We start from the raw sequence: 25,620 nt of genomic DNA on the forward strand, positions 1-25,620 counted from the left end.
AATTGAGTCTGGTTTACACTTTAAGATCCATTAAATGAGACGTGAGTTTTCTGTGTGGGGTCCTCCGTCTGGTGGTCTGATTGGCCTCATCTCAGGCACATCACGATCTGGGCCTTGAGGACATGCTCGTAGGAAAACGTGTCAGTTATGACTTATATTTAATTACAAGTCTGCTTTGTGTTCTTATTAAAAAGTTTACTTATTTATTTTTATACTATATTTCAGGACTCTAAATATCTCCATCAAAATCAGTTCAGCGGTTTAAGCTTACCTAAAAGGGCTACAGAAAGACAATATAATATTTATTGTTAGATTTGTAAGTAAGTATATTGTAATATTTTATTTAAGTAAGTAGATCAATAAATAAAAAGTTTTTAAAATGTAAAGCGTGGTCAGATTGTTTATACTTAATAATAATACGACTGTCAACATTTCGCACGCATAAAAAACACAGTGCGTAGTCGTTGCGTACAGTTCCCAATTTGAAACGTCAAATTTGAATTTAGAATATCAATATCAGTCCATTAGTGAGTTTATTCGCTCTAATTAAGCGTCAAGATAAATGGCCCAACTGGTCCTGCGACCGGGTAAATGTCTAGACACAGGACGTCTGTAATTTGTTTTGACATTCATTAAGTTGCAGCTCGATATTAAACCCTTCGTGCACCAGGGTTGCCAGCAGTAAATAAATATTATTTCAACTACAGTACGAATTTACTTTGAGATAAACTAAGTTAATTCCTTGGATTAAATAATTTTAGAATGATGCCTCTCTTATACCATTTTCCGACTACTGAGATTAATAACTTACTTTTATTTGGATTTGTAGAAAAAATGTGGCAGCCCTACACCGTACCGTTCAGAACTCGTCTCGATTATTAGGCATAGTGCATTGGGGCAATCTCGTAAAGTTTTTGGAAGAGTGAGTATATTGTGTCATTGTTTCAAGTTTAGAAGACGAATTTGTATATATTGTTACCTATAACTGTAACATTTTAGTTATAATAAACATATTTCCATGTGAATTGTATATTTTTTAGTTCAAAAGTATTTACGGATTCTGATATAACTACCTCTTTAAAATATAACCCTATTTCTACTTTTTATGGGTAATTTCGAATGCTCAAGGGGTAATTTCGAATAACAGCCGAAACACGACCTAATGTAAAAATACATTTAAGGCACATATTTATTTTTATTCTATTTTACCCCATACAAAAACATTGTGCATACAAGCCATAGAAGACACCAAACTAATTTTTGTACCGAAAAATTTGCAGATGTCCTCAACATTTGGAGCAAAGAAATAAATAGAATAAGAACAATAAAAAAGCCAACAAAAGTGGTAGCTAACAGAGATAGAACTATTAACCTATCAATATACAGAAAATCAGCTGGTTAGGTTTGCGTTTTAGGGTTCCGTAGTCAACTAAGTTTTGTTGATTAGTGAACTAAAACGACTAAAACGGTACCCTAACAAGCTGTTTTTTTTTGTATAATGATAGGTTAATAGTTATATAATTCAAAAGTAACCTTGTCCTACAAATAGAACAATCCATATTTTAGGACCATCAAATCGGAATATTATATTATGTTGCGCACCCCTGCAAAAGACTATGAAAAAATTTTTGGGGAAATTTCGTTAACAAATTTACCCCACTGGGGTTATTTCGAATGTTTATTAAAAATCATGGCTAGAGCAACATAACCTATTCTTAGGAAAGCAAAAAACCGTCAAAGTTTCTTTAAAACAAACAAAATATTACGTAACTTACCAAATTTCTGTGTAAAACAATACGGGGTAATTTCGATAATCCCAAAAAAATCATAAAATTGCACTTGGCGCGAAAAAATGAACTTAGCGAACATACACTGCCGGCTGACAGCTCGAGGGAAAGGAAGTGGGGGAGGTGATTAAATTGGCGTCTCGGTTAATGTAGCCAGAGCTCAAAATTACTTTCTGTTTGGTAATTATTTGCCATTTTCGGAATAACCCCTTTTTTTTTTTTCTTCCGAAGTTACCCCAATGCACCTTACTTAATTATTAAGTTACATAAGCTTTCTGTTGAGTCAATATTAATACTTTAACAAGTAAGGTGCATTGGGGCAATCTCGTAAAGTTTTTGGAAGAGTGAGTATATTGTTTCATTGTTTCAAGTGTAGAAGACGAATTTGTATATATTGTTACCTATAACTGTAACATTTTAGTTATAATAAACATATTTCCATGTGAATTGTATATTTTTAGTTCAAAAGTATTTACGGATTCTGATATAACTACCCCTTTAAAATATAACCCTATTTCTACTTTTCATGGGTAATTTCGAATACTCAAGGGGTAATTTCGAATATCAGCCGAAACACGACCTAATGTAATAATACATTTAAGGCACATATTTATTTTTATTCTATTTTACCCCATACAAAAACATTGTGCATACAATCCATAGAAGACACCAAACTAAGTTTTGTACCGAAAAATTTTCGAAATTACCCCATCGGGGATGCAGATGTCCTCAACATTTGGAGCAAAGAAATAAATAGAATAAGAACAATAAAAAAGTCAACGAAAGTGGTAGCTAACAGAGATAGAACTATTAACCTATCAATATACAGAAAATCAGCTGGTTAGGGGTGCGTTTTAGGGTTCCGTAGTCAACTAAGTTTTGTTGATTAGTGAACTAAAACGGTACTCTAATAAGCTGTTTTTTTGTATAATGATAGGTTATTATAGTTATATAATTCAAGAGTAACCTTGTCCTACAAATAGAACAATCAATATTTTAGGACCATCAAATCGGAATATTATATTATGTTGCGCACCCCTGTAAAAGACTATGAAAAATTTTTGGGGAAATTTCGTTAACAAATTTACCCCACTGGGGTTATTTCGAATGTTTATTAAAAATCATAGCTAGAGCAACATAACCTATTCTTAGGAAAGCAAAAAACGTCAAAGCTTCTTTAAAACAAACAAAATATTACGTAACTTACCTAATTTCTGTGTAAAACAATACGGAGTAATTTCGATAATTTCGATAATCCCAAAAAAATCATAAAATTGCACTTGGTGCGAAAAAATGAACTTAGCGCACATACACTGCCGGCTGACGGCTCGAGGGAAAGGAAGTGGGGGAGGTGATTAAATTGGCGTCTCGGTTAATGTAGCCAGAGCTCAAAATTATTTTCTGTTTGGTAATTATTTGCCATTTTCGGAATATCCCCATTTTTTTTTTCTTCCGAAGTTACCCCAATGCACCTTACTAGAGTCTGGCTAACGAAAGATGAGACTGGAAAAAGGCGGCAAATTTAAAAAACCTACGTATGGCAACCTTGTCTATAGTCGGAATTATAGTTTTGATACTTGATTATTTATGACAATAATATTATATTTTAGTCTGGATAACTCATTTCAAGAAAAATAAGTTTATTGTTGTTGTTTACTTAAATTTTATTTTGCAATACATTTTATGATGTTTTGTTTTTGACGAAAACTCTTGCATGTTTTTGTCGGAGTGTTAAAACTTCTTCTTTAATACTCACCATACATCATGAATTAAATTACAAAATATAATATAAATTTTAATCAAACAATTATCTTCATTTTCTTAAACTAAATTGTCCCTACTGTTCCTAAGTTTAAATATAATTAATTTAAATGTTAAATAATTTCCTATATTATATTATTATGCAATTAAAAGTGTATTAGCACAAATTCTCGCAAGCATCATAGATTGTATTGATTTAAATACTCAAATATGTTTATTTAATGCATACTTGTACATGCCTGACACTAATAACCCCCCCTTGCAAGTTAATTAAAAACCAAGGATTAAGGGGAGATGAAAAAACAACACAGAAAATCAAAGGTTGCGGAATTTTTTTCGTATTTTAAATATTGTATAAGCATTCGAAAGATTCAACTTTTTGCCATCTTGTTGGTAGGGACACGATCCCATTGCTATAAAAATGTTGGGGCTTCTGATGAAAAAACTGCGACAAGTGGTTTTGGCAGTCTTCTTGTGATGTCAACCTGACACTGCCTAAGGAATCCTGCAGCGACCGAAACAGGTGGAAATCTGAAGGTCCAAGGTCAGGACTATACGGCGGATGCTTTAATAACACCTCCCAGCCAAACTCCCGTAACCACACGCCTTTATTTATTTGGTCTTCTTTTTTAATCCTTTTTAGGGTACAAACACAATCTGAAAATATGTTCATAAATAAAGTTAGCATTCAATAACAAGGTTGCTTTCAGCTATTTTTTTTGTAACGTTAGGGTCTTACCGGTCAAAGAAGAAATCTCATCAAGGAACTGATTTTGTCTTTAAACATTCTTCTTGGAACATATCTCTTAATTTATTTATGCTTGATATTATAAGTTGCTGAATCCTTTGCATCATCCATGTTACCTGCAAAACAATAAATTCAATTACATGATTAATAATAATTATTTTAATTACTTATTTGTAATTGAAAGTATCAAAATCTTTTACCTGTACTTACCAATGCACTGGGATATTTTATGTAAACAATCTTGTTTTTATTTAAAAATTGCATTATTTTCACTTCTTTTTTGTTCGTATTTACTAATCATAGTAAAAAGCAGTATTCGCAAATTAGAAAATCACGTAAACCATAGCAATATTTTTCACTTTGACACATAAACAACAGATGCTATAGGTGACAATGACGTTAGTGACGTTACCATAATCATTTTTGGAATAAAAAGCCAGTCTCATCTTTCGCTAGCCAGACTCTAACTAGTAGATAAATTGTAGTGTATAGATAAATAAAGAGACACGCCCTCTACCTATGGTGGGGTTGATATATAAAGGGATGTCGCTCGACATTCCCTTCTTCTATCAGCTACGAGCCAGAGGGGGAGTGTTGAGGGAAATAAGTGTTTAATTTACTCTCCCTACAAGATTGTACAAGTTGTACATAAATAATAATTATTATAATATTTTAATATATTACCTACCGTGCGATAGACCGTACTACAATATTAAATATGATTTTACCTAATAAGCACTCTATACTCAAAAGTAGACCGTAATCTATAAAAAACCGGCCAAGTGCGTGTCGGGCCACACGCGATATAGGGTTCCGTAGTACCGCTAGTTTTTGATAATTTTTGTATGGTCAATGAATGTACATTTATCACGTATTTTACACTACTAACAACATCGTCTCAGTAACGTTCAAAGGAATTTTAACGAAAAGTTCCTTTTACATATTTCCCACTCCCGTGATTTTTTAAAAAATTTCAGAGGCAACCGTTTAGCTGGTAGTAGGGGGGGACACACACTGACTTCCGTGTTGACTACGGAACCCTAAAAATTAAGTAAGTATACTCAACTTTTGATTTAGGAATAAACTCTAATGACCGGTTTCTGAGGTTTTAAGACAGCAGCTATTCACCAGCTCTTTTGATTGGCTTGCGTTTAAAAGTCAACCAATCAACAACACCATTGAAAAGATAAATACTCTGAAACATGGCTTAAAAATAACGAACGTGCGAAACACTCGGTTTGAGTTTCGAACTAAAATCTAGTTTGGAGAACACTTGAAGTGGAACACATTTTGTAAATGGAACGCCAGTGTTTATACAAATGTCAAAGGTCCGTGCAGACGGCAGCGTCAAGCGTGCACGAGAGTTCTCTCTACATGCGTAAGCGGCTAGAGGATTGATTATCTACTGAATATTCCATAAGAATTATTATTATCTATGACCACAATACAGTCTCTACTCGCGAGTGAGTCGTCGAAAGGACATTCGAATTATGAAATCAGGCCCCAAGTCTTCGTCGTTTCATGGACTCGTTTTTTTAGGGTTCCGTACCCAAAGGGTAAAAACGGGACCCTATTACTAAGACTTCGTTGTCTGTCCGTCTGTCTGTCTGTCTGTCTGTCTCCAGGCTGTAACTCAAGAAAACGGTAATAGCTAGAGAGACGAAAATTTCACAGATTATGTATATCTATTGCCGCTATAACAATTTGTTGTTATAGCGGCAATAGATATACATAATACTAAAAAAAAAAAAAAAATATATTTCCTGGGGGGCTTCCATACAACAAACTTGTTTTTTTTTGGCCTTTTTTGCTCTATATCAATAATGGCAACAGGTATAGGTCTACCAGAATCTGATGGCAAAAAGTGAGAAAATTATTATTTTTAACAAAAAATTAAAACCGACTTCCAGGGTAAAAACAATAATAATTTATAATGAACAAAAAAGTGTTAAATAATTCTTACTCTTTAATGTGCCTTATGCATAACTCTCCTAAACCTTAACTATTTATATGTACACAATCTTCATTATTTTGAAGACGGTCGTCGGTTTTAATTTATTTTTTAAAATAATAATTTCACTCTTTTTAGTCATAATATTTAATAAGCTGTTAAGCTGTAATTATGTTGAGCTGATGAGTTTCCATGAGTGTAAACTCATCAGCTCAACATAATATAATATTATGCTCAAATATAACTATAATCGTTCTTATAAATTTTAAGGAGAATACCTTATAGATCTTATAATCAAATTGCTAACTTGGTAACTTAAACACCAAGATCGAATCATTTACATTGAAATCTATACTAATATTATAAATGCGAAAGTATCTCTGTCTGTCTGTCTGCCTGTCTGTCGCTGTAGTTTTGTCGCTTTCACGCCAAAACTACCGAACCGATTGTAATGAAATTTTGTATACAGATAGTCTAAAGGCTGAGAAAGGACATAGGTTACTTTTTTACTGGAAAAAAGCGTTGTAAGGGGGTGAAAATGCGTAAATTTGTTAAAATTAAGTTAGTTCTAAAAATGCATAATAGATGGCGCCGTGCGTCTCCTACATCGCGCTAACACTTGCCCAAAAGTATTTCTATAAGAGGTGGTATTATCTTATATTCGATATTCGTTTTTTTTTTTCGATTGTTATTTCTATTCTACGTTATTTAATAAATCAGTACTTTATCTATGCAGTGACGTAACCTTAAACCTATAAAATATCAATGATAAATAGTTTATGGGTAAAGTTGTGTAATTGGGAGGCTAAATAAGCTTAAAAATTTGGCATAAAATATAAAGTTTTATTAGAAAATTGAAATATTATGTGCACACTGCACAGCTGTTTTGATTTAAGGGGTACCAGGGTTTTTTTTATAAAAGCTTTTGACACCAATTTTGTTGACATCGCGCGCTATAAACTGAAGTCCACGGGCACGGGCAACAGCTAGTAACGTTATAATTTTGTAAATCATTCGAATAATTCGGGTTTCGTTCTTAAAGACGATTAAAAGTACCTACCAATAATAAGGGTTATAATTACCTAGATAATTCATGGTGTGGTGACTGGTGGTAGTGATAATGATGATGATGAATGTAACTTGCATAGTAGCATATGCTTTCAGTTCTTAAACCAACTCCGAAACCCCCAAACTTGTATTTATAAGGAATCCTGAGTTCTCTTAGCACCTTCGGAACCATCGGTATATCGTATTGCAAAATCTTGCCTTTTGGTAGCATATGCTTAGGATACTTCTTAAAATATTGAAATCACTATATGTTTCCATATAAATTGGTGGAATGGTGGTGATGATGATGATGATTAATGAAATTTGCATAGTAGTATATGCTTTCAGTTCTTAAGACAACGCCGAAACCCCCAAACATGTACTTATAAGGAGTAAGGAGTTCTGTTCACCACCTTCTAACCATGGTATATCCTGGTGCAAAATCTTACTTTTCGGTAACATATGCCTGGAATACTTCATATGAAACCAAAAAAAATCACATGTTTTCATTGGAATTTTGAGGAGTTCCCTCGATTACTCATGGATCCCATCATCAGGTCACCACTTTTCTGAACATGGTACCAAATTGGAATAATACCCTATACAACAAAACAAAAATTTTGAAAATCGGTTCACAGACGGCGGAGTAATCGTTGAACATACATAAAAAAAAAAAAAACATATCCACAGCCGAACGTATAACCTCCTCGTTTTTGGAAGTCGGTTAATAAATTGAATCTAGCAATACCGGGGTAATTGGAATAAGACATTTTGATCCCTTTTTTTCTTATGGCGGCTGATTCTGTGTGTTAAACATGCAAATATATCCTTGATATGAATTTTTGTAAATCTGCTGTCAAAAACTGCCATCAGATTCTGGTAGACCTATAATCTATATTAGGTACTTGATTTTTTCTCAAAGTCCTTGGTTGTATGTTTACTTTAATATTTATTAATAATATTAAAATAAAATAAAACATTAAGCGGGGCTCCTATACAAAAAAAAAAACAATTTTTGGCCTAATTTTACTCTATAATGGTACGGAACCCTTCGTGCGCGAGTCTGACTTGCACTTGGCCGATTTTTTTAAACAATTTTCTTCAGAAGTGTTCTCGAATACTTACTTGAATCGTGGACAAAGATCATAATAAATATTTTGCCTGATATAAAAGATTTTATGCTCTCATGATTCAGTGAAAACTAGAATGTGAATTTGACCACTATATTGAAATGAATTTTTATTATTCAAGCCTGTAAAGACCGACAATACGACTTGAACCACTCTGAACCCATTTTATAAAGTCCCTTTATGAATTAAGCAGGTTTATGAAGTATTACAAGCACAGCAATCGCATAATGAGCTTTAGCTAAGCTCAAATGGACGTGGCTTTCAATGGTATTGATTTTCAATGCTATTTCAAGTAAGTGCAATTGGATTATTGTGGAGCATCGCTAAATTCATAGTATTGTGAATTCACGCGCCATCTTGGTCAACTTAAGAGATGAGGCGGGAAAGATTTCGAAATTCGAATGTTCTTTTTTAGGATTCCACTCAAAGGGTAAAAACAGGACCCTATTACTAAGACTTCGTTGTCTCTCCGTCTGTCCGTCTGTCCGTCTGTCCGTCTGTCCGTCTGTCCGTCTGTCCGTCTGTCCGTCTGTCTGTCTGTCTGTCTGTCTTTGTCTCCAGGCTGTAACTCAAGAACGGTAATAGCTAGAGAGTTGGAGTTTTCAAAGATTGTGTATATCTGTTGCCGCTATAACAGCAAATACTAAAAACAAAAAAAAATATTTAAGGGGGGCTCTCATACAACAAACGTGATTTTTTGGCCTTTTTTTTCTACATATTAAGTATATCAATAATGGCAACAGGTAGGTACTTGATTTTTTTTCAAAATCCTTAGTTACATAAGTGTACTATAATATTTAATAATAATATTAAAATAAAATATAAAATAAGGGGGCTCCCATACAAAAAACACAATTTTGGCTTAATTTTGCTCTATAACGGTACGGAACCCTTCGTGCGCAAGTCTGACTCGTACTTGGCCGATTTTTATTTTTTAAGAAGACTAAAAAAATGTTAGTCGGTCGAAATGAAAATATCACACTTTAATGTAGGTATCAACTGAATAAAACATCGTGTTAGTTACATTTTTGTCTAAACAAAAAATTGCAACTTTGAAAAAATTCCTCCACCTTTTCATGTTCGCTTATTTTTAATTTATTGAGCTTAAATGATGATAATGCAGATGAAATGCTCTTATTGAGTATATCGTTTGAAGTGGTGTAAGTGGAATCGTGCGTTCTCAGCCCATCACCGCAAGTATTGTGGTACATTCGCACGCTACCGGCCAAATTGCTTCCATCATTAGAGCCGTACATCACGAAATCAGAATAGCTTTAGGGCGAACACACCAGCGGGGCTAAAATGGTCACATTTAGCAATTCCTCTGAATGAATTCAGCAAATGAATTGTCAAAACTGTCAAATTGACAAATGTCAAATCAGTACAAAAATACAGAAATGAATTGCAAGCAGAGTTGCATTTTGCGATTTTAGAAAAATGAATCATATTATGATTCATATCATGATTCTTCAAAGCGACGATTTTAGCCCCGCTGATTTTGCTAGAAATTTCTATACAGAGTGGAACCAGTAGTGTTTCCGGACCTATACGACCTACAATATACGACCTACAAACCTTCAAGAAGAGAGCGTATTCCCTCTTAAAAGGCCGGCAACGCACCTGCAGCTCTTCTGATGTTGCGAGTGTCTATGGGCGACGGTAGTTGCTTTCCATCAGGTGACCCGTTTGCACTTTGCTCGTTTGCCCCCTTAAAAAAAAAAGATAATGCCCGCAACTCCATTGGCCAAAATTCGTTGATCGCGCAGAGGACCTAGACAAGCGGCAAGCGATTATCGCAAACGCCAACGCCAACGCTACAAAATGTATGGGATTTGACATTAGTATTCGCTAGCGAAGCGATGACTTTAAATGTCAAATCGCATACATTTTGTTAGTGTTTACGATAATCGCTTGCCACTTGTCTACTAGGGCTGGACCCTACATTCTTCCAGGATAAAAAGTATCCCATGTACTTTCTCGGAAATCAAACCGATTTTGATTGATGAACAGATTTTGCTAGGCGTGCAGACACGCCTAACAAAATCGGTTCAGCGGTTTAGGCCTGAAGAGGTAACAGACTGACAGATAAACACACTAGACACTAGTTTGGATTCAGCAAATTTTGGAAGAGCATTTCTTAGAGCTACAACGTAATGGCATGAACTTATTTCTTAGAAATAAATTATAAGAAACCCTCGTAAGAAAAGAGAGACTAGGCCAAAATATAGTCATATTATAACCTTTGGCCTAGAGCAGTAGATATATCTAGCTGTATCATAATAAAAATAACTAATTTGTAGAGAATACGAACTTCGGAAGGCAAAAGCTGTGTGCCAGTCAATCTATTGGTTTAAGGTTTTATTTTATCTTTAAGGCATTTTAAGGGATAAAATGAAGAATTTAATTATTTTCAAGGGCTCGTCAAAGTTCGTCTATCATTACTCATGAGTAATGATGTAATGACCATCCACTGTTGAATAACTTGATGAGATACAACCAAAGCCTGTCACTGTCTCCGAATCATCACCACTTTTGGACCAAAAAGTCTTTTTCTTTAGACTTTAGACACATTTTTGTAAACACTTAAACATCAGCAAGTGGCTATTTCCGCTTATTGTATTGCAGCGTTTAACGAGAAACAAGGATCCTTAAAATGAGGCCGAATTAAGGAAGTTGGTGAAATAATGAATTTTCGCCCATTGGAGTGGCGAATCGTGAGCGAGCATAATATCTAAAAATACTACGCGGTAATTGTTTGGCACTGCGCAGCACTTCCCGTGTAACGAGGGAATTTCCATGTACACGGGAGAAGCACGGGTCACGTAGTAAATCTATATCTATCTATACATAATATTATAAAACAAAGTCGCTTTTTTCCTTCATGTCCCTTTGTTCCCTTTAATCTTTAAAACTACGCAACGGATTTTGGTGATTCTTTCAGTGTTAGATTTATTAAGCCCATTTATCGAGGAAGGCTATAGGATATATTTTATCACGCTAAGACTAATAGGAGCGAAGAAATAGAGGAAAATGTGGAAAAAACGGGAAAAATTTTTTGAAAGGGCTAATTTGAACGCGCTAATTTCAGGAACTACTGTTCCGATTTGAAAAATTATTTCAGTAATAGGCTATATTTTATCACGCTAAAACTAATAGGAGAACGTGGTAAAAACGAGGGAAATTATTTGAAAGGGCTTATCTCGCGAACTACTGGAGCAATTTTTATGTTATTTGGCACAGATAAGAAGTAGACCACGTGAAGGATCATATCGATTTTAATCATTTTTTCAGTGGCTATACAGGGTGTAACAAAAATAAGTGATAATACTTTAGGGTGTGTACGTGTTCCTTGTAGAGAGTTCACTGTGAAAGTAGCAGCGCTGAAAGACCAAAGTTTTTTTTCACTTTTGTATGGGGAAACTCGTGACGCTCGGGCCCTTGCCCATACAAAAGTGAATTTTTTTTCGTCTTTCAGAGCTGCTACTTTTACAGTGAGCTCTCTACAAGGAACACGTACCCACCCTAAAGTATTATCACTTATTTTTGTTACACACTATATATTTTATACCCGTGCGACGCCGCCCGCAACTCCGCTGCGCCAAAATTCGTTTATCGCGTGGGGACCGTACAATTTTCCGGGATAAAGAGTAACCTACACCAGTAACCTGTCCTTTCCCGGGACTCGAAGTATCTGCATACCAAATTTCAGTAAAATCGGTTCAGCGGTTTGGGCGTCAAGAGGTAACAGATAGACACACTTTCGCATTTATAATATTAAAAGTACGGATATAGATCGTCAATCGTGTCCCCGTTTCGTGTAAACGATATACTTACAGCAGCACTAGTAAGTCCTTTATATTTGACCTAATTCATCACTTACAATGTAGGTTGCTCCTTTGTTCTATATTAGATTAGGTATCTCAGCCCCGGAGCTATTAAAGAGCTATAAAACAATCGTCGTGACCTACATTATAATTTTCGTACCGCGGCAAGATTTAACCCGTTTTACATAATATTTTGACTATTTAGCGCGGTTCCTTTTACATTTACTAGTACTTGAGAACGAATTTTTGGAGTTTTAAGAAAAAAAAACAGAACCTCTAACTACACGTTTTTTTTTTCGCCTTTTTTCGCTTCTTAAGGGTGGGTGGTGGGTGGTGGGTTACACCAATTTACTTTAACTATATCTGTAACTTTAACTTTAACTACAATGCTAAATGTTAAACCTTTGGTTAAAGTTTAAAATGGACGCCATCAAGACGCCATATTTAACCATAACCATAGAGCTCGACAAGGCTTTAAATGCACGTGGCGAAAAAAGGAACTAACGCTGTCATCAAACAAAAACGCCATTTTGACAGTTCTCCTTTACCAGCAGCGCCCCCGCCCACGTTCTTATAAAGCCTTGTCGGACCAGCAACGTCTTCTGTCAAATTCTGTGGTCAAAGTTAAGGTTAAAGTTAAATTAGCCTTAACTATAACCATAGCTTTAACTTTAACCACGCCTCTGGCGCAACCCAACCTTATAGAATCGCCGACCAAATTGTATTCGTTTTCGATAGATATATCTATACTTATATATATTATAAAGCGGAAGAGTTTGTTAGTTTGTTTGTTTGTTTGAACACGCTAATCTCAGGAACTACTGGTCCGATTTGAAAAATTCTTTCAGTATTAGATAGCCCATTTATCGAGGAAGGCTATAGGCTATATTTTATCACGCTAATACTAATAGGAGCGAAGAAATAGAGGAAAGTGTGGAAAAAACGGGGGGAAATTATTTGAAAGGGCTTATTTGAACGCGCTAATCTCAGGAACTACTGGTCCGATTTGAAAAATTCTTTCAGTGTTAGATAGCCTATTTATCGAGAAAGGCTATAGACTATATTTTATTGCGCTAAGACTAATAGAAGCGAAGAAATAGAGGAAAGTGCGGAAAAAAACGGGAGAAATTATTTGAAATGGCCTATTTGAACGCGCTAATCTCAGGAACTACTGGTCCGATTTGAAAAATTCTTTCAGTGTTAAATAGCCCATTACTCGAGAAAGGGTATAGGTTATATTTTATTACGTTACGACTAATGGGAGCGGTGAAATAGAGGAAAATGTGAAAAAAATGGAGGAAATTATTTAAAATGGCTTATTTGAACGCGCTAATCTCAGGAACTACTGGTCCAATTTGAAAAATTATTTCAGTATTAAAAAGCCCATTTATCAAAGAAGGCTATAAGCTATATTTATCACGCTAGGAGCAATAGGAGCGAAGAAATAGAGGAAAATGTGGAAAAAAACGGGAGAAATTATTTGAAAGGGCTTATCTCACGAACTACTGGAGCAATTTTTCTGTTATTTGGCAGTTGGCACAGATAAGAAGTAGACCACGTGAAGGATCATAGGCTATTTTGTGGACTAATTTGTCTGTGAAATATCTAATTTACGCGGGCGAAGCTGCGCGGAACGTTATATTTTGCGTGGTCACGACATCACGCGTAAACGGCTGGACCCATTTTGCTGAAATTTGGTATACTTAAATATACTTTGAGTCCCGAAAAAGAACAAAGGATACATTTTGTCCCGGAAAAATGTACGGTTACTGCACAATATACTTTTATGATTTGCGCGTAAACTATTCAATCTATTTTTAATGGAATTTGGTATGGAGATACTTTGAGTCTCGGGAAAGGACAAGGAATACTAATTTTGTCCCGGAAAATGTACGGTTCCCGCACAATAAACTTTTATGATTATCGACTAAACTATTCAATCTATTTTGATGAAATTTGGTATGGCTATAATTTCAGTCTCAGGAAAGGACAAGGGATACTTTTTATCCCGGAAAATATACGGTTCCCGCACAATAAACTTTTATGATTCTCGCCTAAACTATTTAATCTATTTTGATGAAATTTGGCATGGAGATAGGAGATACTTATTTGAATCTGGGACATGGAATGTTTTTTGTCACGGAAAAATGTGCGGTTCCCACACAATATACTTTTCTGATTTGCGCGTAAACGACACAATCGATCTACGGGAACAATTACTATAAACTAAAGTCCACGCGGACGAAGTCGCGGGCAACAGTTAGTTAAACGTTATGTAGATAAATTGAACGTGTCAGAAAATTCAAAATTTAATGAAACGTGTTTGAAACACACATTATCCCGTATAGCTAATTACTTTGAAAACATTACCGCAACCCCATTTGTTGATATAAGAATTAATTATAACTTAAACTCTCGAACATTCTGCGCAAAAGTTTGTTTGGCCAGACCGTTAACTTTGAGAGCAAAAATAAATATTAAATTCTGCGGCCATGTTAAAAAATGTTCAAGCGTTCAGCCATAGCAGTTATTTAGATATACTTACATTGAGTTTGAGATCTTCTCAATGATTAATATTTTATTTAAATGTTTACGCATCGCATTATCGCATATCTGTATACCTTTACATTTACTACTATCATGCTTCCTCAGCTTTCAATTGTGTGAATTACTTCCAATCATTTGTAGTAGCACCTTGTGCAAATTATTTCCTTTTTTTTTTAATGAAAAAAGGGGCCAAACGAGCAAACGGGTCACCTGATGGAAAGCAACTTCCGTCGCCCATGGAAACTCGCAGCATCAGAAGAGCTGCATGAGCGTTGCCGGCCTTTTAAGAGGGAATAGGGTAATAGGGGAGGGTACGGAAGGGAAGGGAATAGGGGAGGGTAGGAAAGGGAATAGGGTAGGGGATTGGGCCTCCGGTAAACTCACTCACTCGGCGAAACACAGCGCAAGCGCTGTTTCACGCCGGTTTTCTGTGAGAACGTGGTATTTATCCGGTCGAGCCGGACCATTCGTGCCGAAGCATGGCTCTCCATGATTAGTTCTCTCTACTACTAACTATTACTGTCTACTCTGTTACTACTACTACAGAATAGAATGATAATAATACAAGTACTACAATGTGCTTTACTTATTACATATTTTAAGTCGTAGAATCATTGTCAATCATTCGCTAAGTGCCATGTCGCCTTAGCCAAGTCTATACTCTATTCTATGCTGTATTTTTAAATTACGCTGTCGAGATTCGACTTCTTCTAGGTGAGAAGGTTTCTGACTTGACTAACCCTATTATCCCCTATGATACTCCTAAAATCGTAATTAGGAGTATTTAGGGGTAGCCTTCATCGGCCGACAACTTATAAAGAATAAACTTAAAACCCCATATTATAAAATTAATATACATATAGTATCTTTTACGAGATCAAAAGATTTATAAGACATGTGCGCAATGCGATCCAATTCCGATCGACATTTAATAAAAACTGTAATCGAGTCGTTTCGCAATTAATCGGCATTTTAATTTGCCGCCATTACAAATATTACAAGCTCGTTCACTTAGTAAGAACCGCCATGTTACAAAATAATTTGTTCTTTAAGCTGTTGCAGGTATTCAGGAATGATAAACTGCACGGCAGGTTTTTAGTTTTTTGCTTACTATATCTTGAGACGGACTAAAGGCCCGTTTCTCAACGACGAACAGCTTATCCGATGTTCTGCCCCCTGACAAAGTAGATATCTTTCGTTAAAAACAATGACGACATTCGTTATCAAAATGTATGCGGTTTGACATAAATCATCGCTAAATGACATTTCGCTTGCGACGACTAATGTCAACTCCCATACATTTTGATAACGAATTTCGTCATCGTTTTTAACGAAAGGGACTTTGGCTACGGCCTCTGTCTTCTTGCTTTGTAACTATAGAGACGATTTAACTACCTTATTCTCGACACAATCAAGAATCGAATCAACTCGATATCAGCAGGATTTTATTTTACAGGCGTATCACGCGATTGTGCAGAACTTAATTTGAAACTAATCGGGAGTTGTGAGATGTTGATCTTGATTCCAGAATCACATCGAAGCTAAATCAAAATCGGATCAATTTCGTATTTCGTAATAAAAATCGAATCAATCTCTGGAGTAGGACCTACAGTCAAAACAATTATTATCTCCTTCCTCTTCCTGTTTGACTGCCTAAGGTATTTCAAACTGCTTCTCAAATCTAACACCAGTGGACGAAGATGCTGTTTGTTCCGTCGGTTCCGCCCTTAAGTAACCCAAGCCCTATTATTTTCCGAACCGGTCCGCTTTCTACGCTTGTGCAAATAAAGTTCATTTACACATTACTTGTTTCTCTACATGTTTGTAATCAACATCGGTTTCCATTATTTTGACTTTCGTGCTTTAGTATTATAAACATAGTGTGAAATTTCATCTATTTCGAAACAGGAAACGCGAGTGCCGTTGAACTTCATTTGTTTATTTCCTACCAGCGCTGAATGTTGATTATATTTGCATAGTTTTTGGCGGTAGAAAGTATTCGCATCAAATTCTGACTAGGATTTGTCAAGGATATTTTTATTTTTTTAATAATATTTCATGGTGATTTAGTTATTACTATATTTTGTGCCTGCTTTTAGCAGCTTTTTCGGATTCAGCATACAGAATCGATCCATACTATAATTATCTACATTTTTTTACTATATTAATATACTTTATACGTGGGAGAGCCATGCTTAGGCACGAATGGGCCGGCTCGACCGGATAAATACCACGTTCTCACAGAAAAACGGCGTGAAACAGCGCTTGCGCTGTGTTTACCGGAGGCCCAATCCCCTAACCCCTACCCTATTCCCTTCCCTACCCTCAACTATTCCCTTCCCTTTCCTACCCTCCCCTATTACCCTATTCCCTCTTAAAAGGCCGGCAACGCACTTGCAGCTCTTCTGATGCTGCGAGTGTCCATGGGCGACGGAAGTTGCTTTCCATCAGGTGACCCGTTTACTCGTTTGCCCCCTTATTTCATAAAAAAATATAAATAGTAAAAAAAAAGTTTTTTGAGCAAAACTATAAGTTTTAGTTATTAATACGTCATCGTAGTAATCTCTTGAGCTTACTTCAAAACGTCAACCAATAAACAACGCTATCGAAAAGATATCTTACCAAACCTTAGGCACCGGCCATCCACTCTGCGGTAAAAGTCAGCTCTAAATTCTAATAAACTGGGGTTGGTCGTCACGGTGGGTGCATTGTATGGGATGTCCGCACCATCGATCCCATCCAAACCCCTATCCGTTACGTCACGGTTTTGACCTCAACACCGTCCAAAGTTATTTTGCCCCGGATAGCACCTTTATGTCCACGCACTAAGGTTTACTATCCTAGAAGTTTAGAAGTAGGAATTAGAATAAATGAACAGTATAGTTGTAAATCTATAAGATACATTGTTTTGGTAGACTGTTTGCATGTGAGAATGTGACAATACTGAGACCGATTTTTAATGTGGACCCATGCTTTAGCACGAATATGTATGTGAATTGATCATGTAACATGTTTTTCATGTTAAACTTTGACCTTCAAAATCTTACTATTTATTTCATACAGTTTATATTTCGAAGAGCGCTTGATTTTCCACTGTTGTTCTATTACCTCAAATTTCTACAAAAGGTGATATAAGTGTCGAGTAATTAATTACAAAGAGTTTAGAAATTATTTCTATTTTTTAATATCAAAGAATATGTCAGAAAAGGTTCTTGGAATTTTCTGGAGTTGACAATGAGGTTTCCCATTAAGACGGGATCAAAAGCCTTTTCTATATGAATCGTACATTTTTACGGAGGCGTCTTTCATCAAGTCCAAAAATGCTTTTAACCCTTACTCCGTAATGGGACAATGCTTCTTTCCATAACATTTCCTTTCTTACGTTATATCAAAATTATTACTCTTTTGACGAACGCGAACGTTGACGAAACCCATGACATGAAATAATTTTTACATAAAATAGTACTTAACATAATAGTCAGGTTTCCTTAGAACATTTTTTTTTTATTACTATCAAGTTAATTTTTTTGTGAGTGGCTTCATTTTGATAAGACGAATAATATTTTTATCTGCGAAAAATCTTCAAAGTGGTACTTACCTAAGTGCTAACAGAGATAGAAAGGATTTCATACTTTGTTTGCCAAACCGCTACACCGATTTTGCTGAAATTCGGTATGGAGATACTTTGATCCCGGGTAAGGTCATAGGATACTTTGTATCCCAGAAAAATGTACGGTCCTCGCGAAATAAGTGAATTGAATGAAATTTGGCGCAACGGACTTGCGGGCGTTATCTAGCAGAGAATATAATATTTTGTCTACGATTGTCCGTAATTGACTCAACCATTGCCACCCATCATGGTCCCAACATGAAGACGGGCCTATAAAGACGAGAATAGTTTACAAAACATGCTTGTTGACAAGTTGACAGCGTCACGGCTGGTCACGGTCCTCAGAACATAGAGACAAAGCGTTACAAGAGAGTTATTTTAGAACTTGTGGTCTTTCACGACAGTTACGCATATAAAAGTTAAATTAACCGCTTTGATGTTTTACATATTATTCCTTTCTCTAAACTAAGTGTTAAAAGTTTTATGTTTGTCTCTTGATTTGAAAATGGCGAAGACTATGAGCAGACAAATAAATGAAGAAATCTTGTATTCTTTGGCAAATGACGGCCCTACTTTATTTGGTCGAATTATGTCAAGGCTTGATATTATTACCCGACCAAATTGGTATTTGGTCGGGTAATAATATCAATAAAAAATGACAACAATAACGGCGACCCTATTGTTAGGGTCGCCGTTATTGTTGTCATTAGACGGATAGCTAAAATTGACTTGACAAAACCCGACTAAACAACACATCCTATGAATCAATTTCCTGACGGTACACAAACTCACGGAAAGGGAACCATTAATTTTATGTATTTACAGCAAATATCCCTTTTCGATATTTTAGCTCGAACATATAAGGGATCGTTTGGGGATGTTTATGTGAGGAGTTTCATTAAGCTAAGAGCGTTTCGGATGTTGATTGGATATTCTCGCAAAACTCATGCTTAGGGTCGGAAATGGTCCTTCCATGTTTTAAAAAGTTAGGTAATTTCAAACACAAGACCCCCGGTAATCCCCATAAAGAATAAGGGTTGAAAATGTCAATTTTAGAATTTCATACTGAACATGGAATTAAACATAAAATAAAGTTAAAATAAGATTGAGTTACACAACAAGTACTAATATAAGCTTGATATGAAATAACTCGAGTATGTTCTTAAAATGTACTTAGTATTTGCTGGTAATTCTAAAAGCACATACGAATGGAAAGCTTATTTTATAGAATAAAATTGGAAATGTGACGTAAAAATATCGGAAAATCCGTTCACAATCCTCTTATTCGTCGGGAACAAACCGAAAATCATTTTACACAAAATCCGCCTTTCTCCTCAGGATTATCTTGTCGCAGTGACGTAAACTTTATAATCAGCTTACATAAATTGTAGTTGTACGATTTGATTCGTTAGTTAATAGTAGTGCTTGTTAAAATCTCGTGAACACCCTTTCACATCCAAAAAGATTGTTCCATATTCGTAAATTTAATTTAATTATTATTGTTTCAGGTAAACAACGATGGCATTTGGCTTCTTGAAGAACATAATGTGGCCTAAAATAATATTATTGACCTAATGATGCCAAAAGAAATACTGGAATAAAAATTTGGGCGTTATAGACAATACAATTAAAGAGAAAGATGAATTTCAAAATAATATCGTTACTGCTGACATGGAACTTCATCTTGATAACGGCCAGAAGAGAACTAGAAAGCGAGGAGTCAGCCAGAGCAAGAGAACTGAGAAACAAAGAGAACAACAGAAACAGAACTACTTTTAATGGCACTCTTACCGACCTGGCGGAAAGGCGATACCTGAGGCACAGAAACAGCTCCAGATTTCGAGGGGACCGGCGCAGAGCGTGGGACAGGGAGCACGAAGTCAGAAGGGACAGGCGAAGAGGTGAATCACATTCAGAGGAATACGTCTCCAACCGAACTGATCCCCATAGGAACGACAAACGCAAGCCCGATAAACACAATAAAAGTAGCGCCGACAAAGTTAGCGACAGAAAGAAAGTGAACCCGAAGGTCCCAGACCGCACGTTTCCAGCGAAAGAAAATTCCACGCGTACCAAAGCGAAGGCCACAAAATGGCAGTCCGGTGGCTACATCCCGTACCCTCAGCCCAGGGAGAAGAAGCCGAATATAATTCTTATATTAACGGACGATCAGGACGTGGAGCTAGGTAGTTTGAACTTTATGCCGCGAACCATGAAAGCCATTAGAAGTGCCGGAGCGGAGTTTCGTCACGCCTACACGACGACACCTATGTGCTGCCCGTCCAGGTGAGAAATCTACGTCATCTCCATTATTATAAATTCCCTCGTCGTCTACCATATATAGCGCCTTGTTAGAGATCAGAGTAATTTCAATGACCTCAACTAGTGTTTTAAATCTCGCACCGTAATTTGTAACTAGACGTTTAATAAATTTATTGGTTTACTGATCTCACGTACGGGCGTAAAACTAGAGTAAGTAGTAAAAACATAACTCGTATTGCAAGTATCCATGGACAGCAGCAGGTTCTGTCTGCTCGTTTAGTAGTGATTGATTGAAACATCTGATGACTAACTTTCGACTTTTGTCTTTTAAAAATTTTAAAGACCCCTCTTAACGATGGCCTATGACGGAAAATCAAGATCCTTGATTTCGCTGTTAACGTACAATCATCGACGATAATGGACATTCAATATTCGTAAACGAATATGCATATCCCTGACCATTCCATCGCCTGTAATATTGTCCATCATGGTCCAGACTATTTATTGACCATCTCGTCCCCAGGAGCTCCCTCCTGACCGGCACGTACGTCCACAACCACAACGTTTACACCAACAACGACAACTGCTCGTCGCCGATGTGGCAGGCGACGCACGAGACCAACACCTTCGCTACATACCTCTCCAACGCGGGGTACAGGACCGGTGAGTGACTGTTGAATAGCTTATAGGTTAGTTTAGTAGTACTAGCTAGCGACTGCGGTCGAGAATGGAGATGACCTCGAAAATGTATGAAGATTGAACCATTGTGAAAGATTTTATACTCAATTTTTAGTCACTACAATAGGTTCATGCTCATTTTCGATCACCTGCATTCTTGATTTCGACTATTATAATTATGAGATCTGGAATTCAGAACATCGGGAAAGATTTAGGGCCTATTTCACCACTTTCTGATAAAGTGTCTAATAGGCTATTCACAACTTTTTTGACAGATTCTCCATACTTGACCTGTCAAGTTAATTGGCGGATAGCCTTATCAGGAAACAGGCTCTTAGAGTTTTCACCACTTCCTGATAAGTACAGGCTATCCACAACTTTTTTTGATAGATGCAGTATGGAGTATCTGTCAAATAAGTTGTGGATAGCCTATTCGGTACTTTATCAGGAAGTGGTGAAACAGGCCCTTAGAGAATTGAAAACTGAAAATCAATTTTTGGCTTGATGCTTCAATTTCAAAAGCATAAACCCTTAAACATTATTGCCAAAGACCGCTTTTGAAACGATCGTTTCAGTAAAACTCTAAGATAATAAATTACCAACTACCAAGTACTAAGTCAGCAAGTTCAAAATCCGACCCTTTAAAGCAATTTTGTTACTTGTAAAATCTTTGTCTAAAAGTTTTAAGCTTGAACTTATAACCGTAAGCTGTTTAAATCGGTTTAGTGAACATCACTTACCTTCTTATGTTTTAAACGGATGAAGTATAGTTAGAATAATAATTTATGAGATTTATGTGCTAGTTAAAAATTATTTGGCGCCGACATACCATGTGGTATTAATTCTAGTTGGCCGTGGCCCCATATTAGTGTCACAGCTCGCTTATTATAAGAGAAATTATTATTATACCCTAGATATTAGACAGCCTAACAGTCTTAAAACAATCCGATTATAATTATAACCATAAAGTTAATATACCTAGCGAAATAGAGCAACAATCTCGAGCTGTCAAACGTAACCGAAATTGGTTTTCATCTGTGTGAAAAATATGTGTACGTATACACTTACACAAGCATGATTGAACATGAATTCTAGGAGATTAAATTGTCAACGTGCGGTACGTGCTGACTGGACGTCAAAAAAAGAGTGCTGCTGTCATGTATCACTCGTCTCTTTTTACCACGCAGTGTTACTGATAATGACATCTCGCTTGCTCAGGCCTTTGTTTCTCTATTCCGCTAGGTATATTAACTTTATGGTTATAACATGATTCTGTGTTTTGTATACCTTCTGAAGGACGGACATATTATTATTATAAAGAATTCTTGTATGTGCGGCATTTGATATTCCTGTCGTCAAAACTCGAAACCTGCCTATTCTGTTTAGCTACTGCCTTACAAACCTTAGGGTCTGTTTCACCACTTCCTGATAAGTGCCGGACAGGCTATCCACAACTTATCTAACAGATACTCCATACTCTATCGTGTTATGGATAGCATATCTGTCATTTATCAGGAAGTGGTGAAACAGCCCTTTAGTGATGTAGCGAGCTATCGATTTATTTTATGTTAGTGATGTAATCTCGTAGCGGATTATCGATATATTTTATAGAGTCGATGAAATTAATCGCCATTTGGCAGTCAGCCAAGAATGAGTTCGGGTACGTACTAGGAATTTGTTCACGGTAGCTGCGCTGGTGGTAAATGATGTGATAGGATCCTTGAGTATGTGTAATATTGAAGAGTCATCTTAAACTTTTAGCTCTGCTTTTTATAGCAGATTAATAACCCCGAAGATCAGCTAGAGCAATATTGGCGGTTCTCCATTAGACTTTAGATACTTTAGGCGTTTAGAGGAGTTTTTAATCTCTCCCTGAATACCTTACGTACAATGTGGACTCCCCTCTTCTTTATTATTATACTAGCTGTTGCCCGCGACTTCGATAGAAAGTCGTTTGAGCAAGTGTCAGCGCGATGTAGGAAACGCACGGTGCCATCTATTATGAATTTTTGGAACTAACTTAATTTGAACAAATTTACGCATTTTCACCCTCTTACAACCCTTTTTCCAGTAAAAAAGTAGCATATGTCCTTTCTCAGGCTCTAGACTATCTGTATACAAAATTTCATTACAATCGGTTCGGTAGTTTTGACGTGAAAGCGAGACAGACAGACAGAGATACTTTCGCATTTATAATATTAGTATAGACTAGTATAGATATAGATAACGAGCAAAAAGGTGTAAAACATCACAAGAGCTGTGAATAGAGTTGTATAAAACATAGGCCATAGAAATACGATACCACCTGAGAATGTAGCTTACATAAGGCGTACGGGCTATAAAATACTACGATGGTTCTATTTCTAGTTTAAACGTATTTGTATTGCGTTTCAATTATTTCTGTAAACCGCTTGCTTGAATAAGAGATTAAAGGTAAGAAACAAAAGATAAGAAAGGATAAAAGAGACGCGAATAATCGAACATCTATGTGTAAATAAATGCTGGTTTATCTCGTGGATAAAGGATTAACAACATTGCTTAAAGAATTTAGATCCTGAATTCACAAATCATAGTTCATAATTTGTACTATGATTTGTGAATTAATTATTTAAATTCTTTACCTATATAGTAGAATGTACTCGTAGATACGAAGCCGTAGTAGGTACTAAAATAATTAAGTTGTGAACATAACCTTTATGGAAGATTCCTAATTTACTGTGCAGTGGTCATCATGTTCAACAATCGGATCTGGCCTGGTTTTTCTACATTTTCGATATTTTTGTAGCAAATATTTCTACGACTTTTCTAGTTGAAGTTTTGATCAATGGTACTTAATCCTAAAACTGTCAGGTTAAATCTAGATTGTCAGGTTTAGTTCCGTTTCCTCCAGCTCTGTCTAGATTCTAGAGCTATATCGGACACAACCGTTATAGGTTAATTAAACAACAGCAATCATCTAATCTAAATTTAATTCTAAAGAATTACAATGATCTCTGCAATATTATAATAATTTAAATTTTTAAATTTCGATGTTATTTACAACACAATTCTACATATTTTTTTAATTTCGGTGTTCTTTCAGCGAGCAGCTGTATTGGATAGCTAATTTAGGCTCACGACGGCATTATTTATAGGAAGGACTATTCAAATAAGAGCACCAAACTCTCGTCTATTGTTCCTTTCGTTTTGATTTATTGTAGTGTTCCCTGTAATATATTACAGTACAATGACGGTCTACTAACAATTCACAGTGATTAGTTACCTTATAAATAGGCGAAAATTATTTTCTTGGAAAGGAACATAATATTTTATCCAATTTCGTACTTCGCGGTATTTCTATGCCTTTAGCACGTATATTCGGCCTAGCAGATAGATATTTTTGGTCTTAAAATAGTGGCTCATTAGCTTTGTCCACACTGTGCCTTTTTCTGTTCGTCAAGGGAATGCGTTATAGCGCAGTCAACAGCGAACGTGAGGCATGCCCGCGACGCATGTTCTCTGACCGTATCCAAAACTTTCGCTTTGTTATTAAAAATGACGGTTGGTGTTGCGTTCGTTGACGCATTCAATTATCGAATGCGCCAAAACGAAAGTTGAATGAAAGAAGATGACGAAAATTGACGACGAAAGCGTATAGTGTGGACATAGCTATTTACGCATATTAGACAGCCCAGTAGACATAATAGAATCCACGGGCGAAGAGCGTTGAACGCTTATCCGAATGCCTTCCCAGTTTAATGATGCAATAAGTTTAGGAATGTCGACTGACTCACTATTATCCAGACAGACGGTATACAAAATACTAGGCTATTATATCTTATTGTTTGTGACACAGTTCTTTATTTGAAATTAGATGATACCCACAACTCTATTGCGCCAAAATTCGTTTATCGCGCGGGAACCGTACATTTTCCGAGATAAAAAGTATCCTATGTCCTTTCCCGGGTCTCAAAGTATCTCCATGCCAAATTTCAGCAAAATCGGTTCAGCGGTTTGAGCGTGAAGAGGTAATAGACAGACAGACAGACAGACAGACAGACACACTTTCGCATTTATAATATTAGTATGGATATGGATTTCATTAGTGAAGGATGGAGAGGTCGAGTGATGTCTCTCGGAATTTTTGATTATGAATAGAGCGGATTCCTTCAAAGTCTGACACGCAATACGTCAAGCCTAAAATACCCGCTAAAATATTTTCGCTCCTTAAAAGGAACTAGGTATATGCTGATTATAGTAATAAAAGTCTAACCACAGGACAGTGAGAACACATCT

At 36.1% G+C, this 25,620-nt stretch overlaps 1 protein-coding gene across 1 annotated transcript in view; it reads left to right on the forward strand.

Moving 5' to 3' along the window:
* Positions 1-25,620, forward strand: part of LOC121729334 (extracellular sulfatase SULF-1 homolog) — a 111,505-nt gene that overhangs the window by 44,957 nt on the left and 40,928 nt on the right. Inside the window, exons 2-3 of the mRNA XM_042117813.1 lie at positions 19,914-20,691; positions 21,191-21,330. Coding sequence (XP_041973747.1) covers positions 20,045-20,691; positions 21,191-21,330 — 787 coding nt within the window. The 5' untranslated portion in view covers positions 19,914-20,044. The remainder of the gene's footprint in view (positions 1-19,913; positions 20,692-21,190; positions 21,331-25,620) is intronic.

The sequence above is a fragment of the Aricia agestis genome, chromosome 8, assembly GCF_905147365.1.
Source record: "Aricia agestis chromosome 8, ilAriAges1.1, whole genome shotgun sequence".
In the NCBI taxonomy this organism is placed as follows: Eukaryota; Metazoa; Arthropoda; class Insecta; order Lepidoptera; family Lycaenidae; genus Aricia; species Aricia agestis.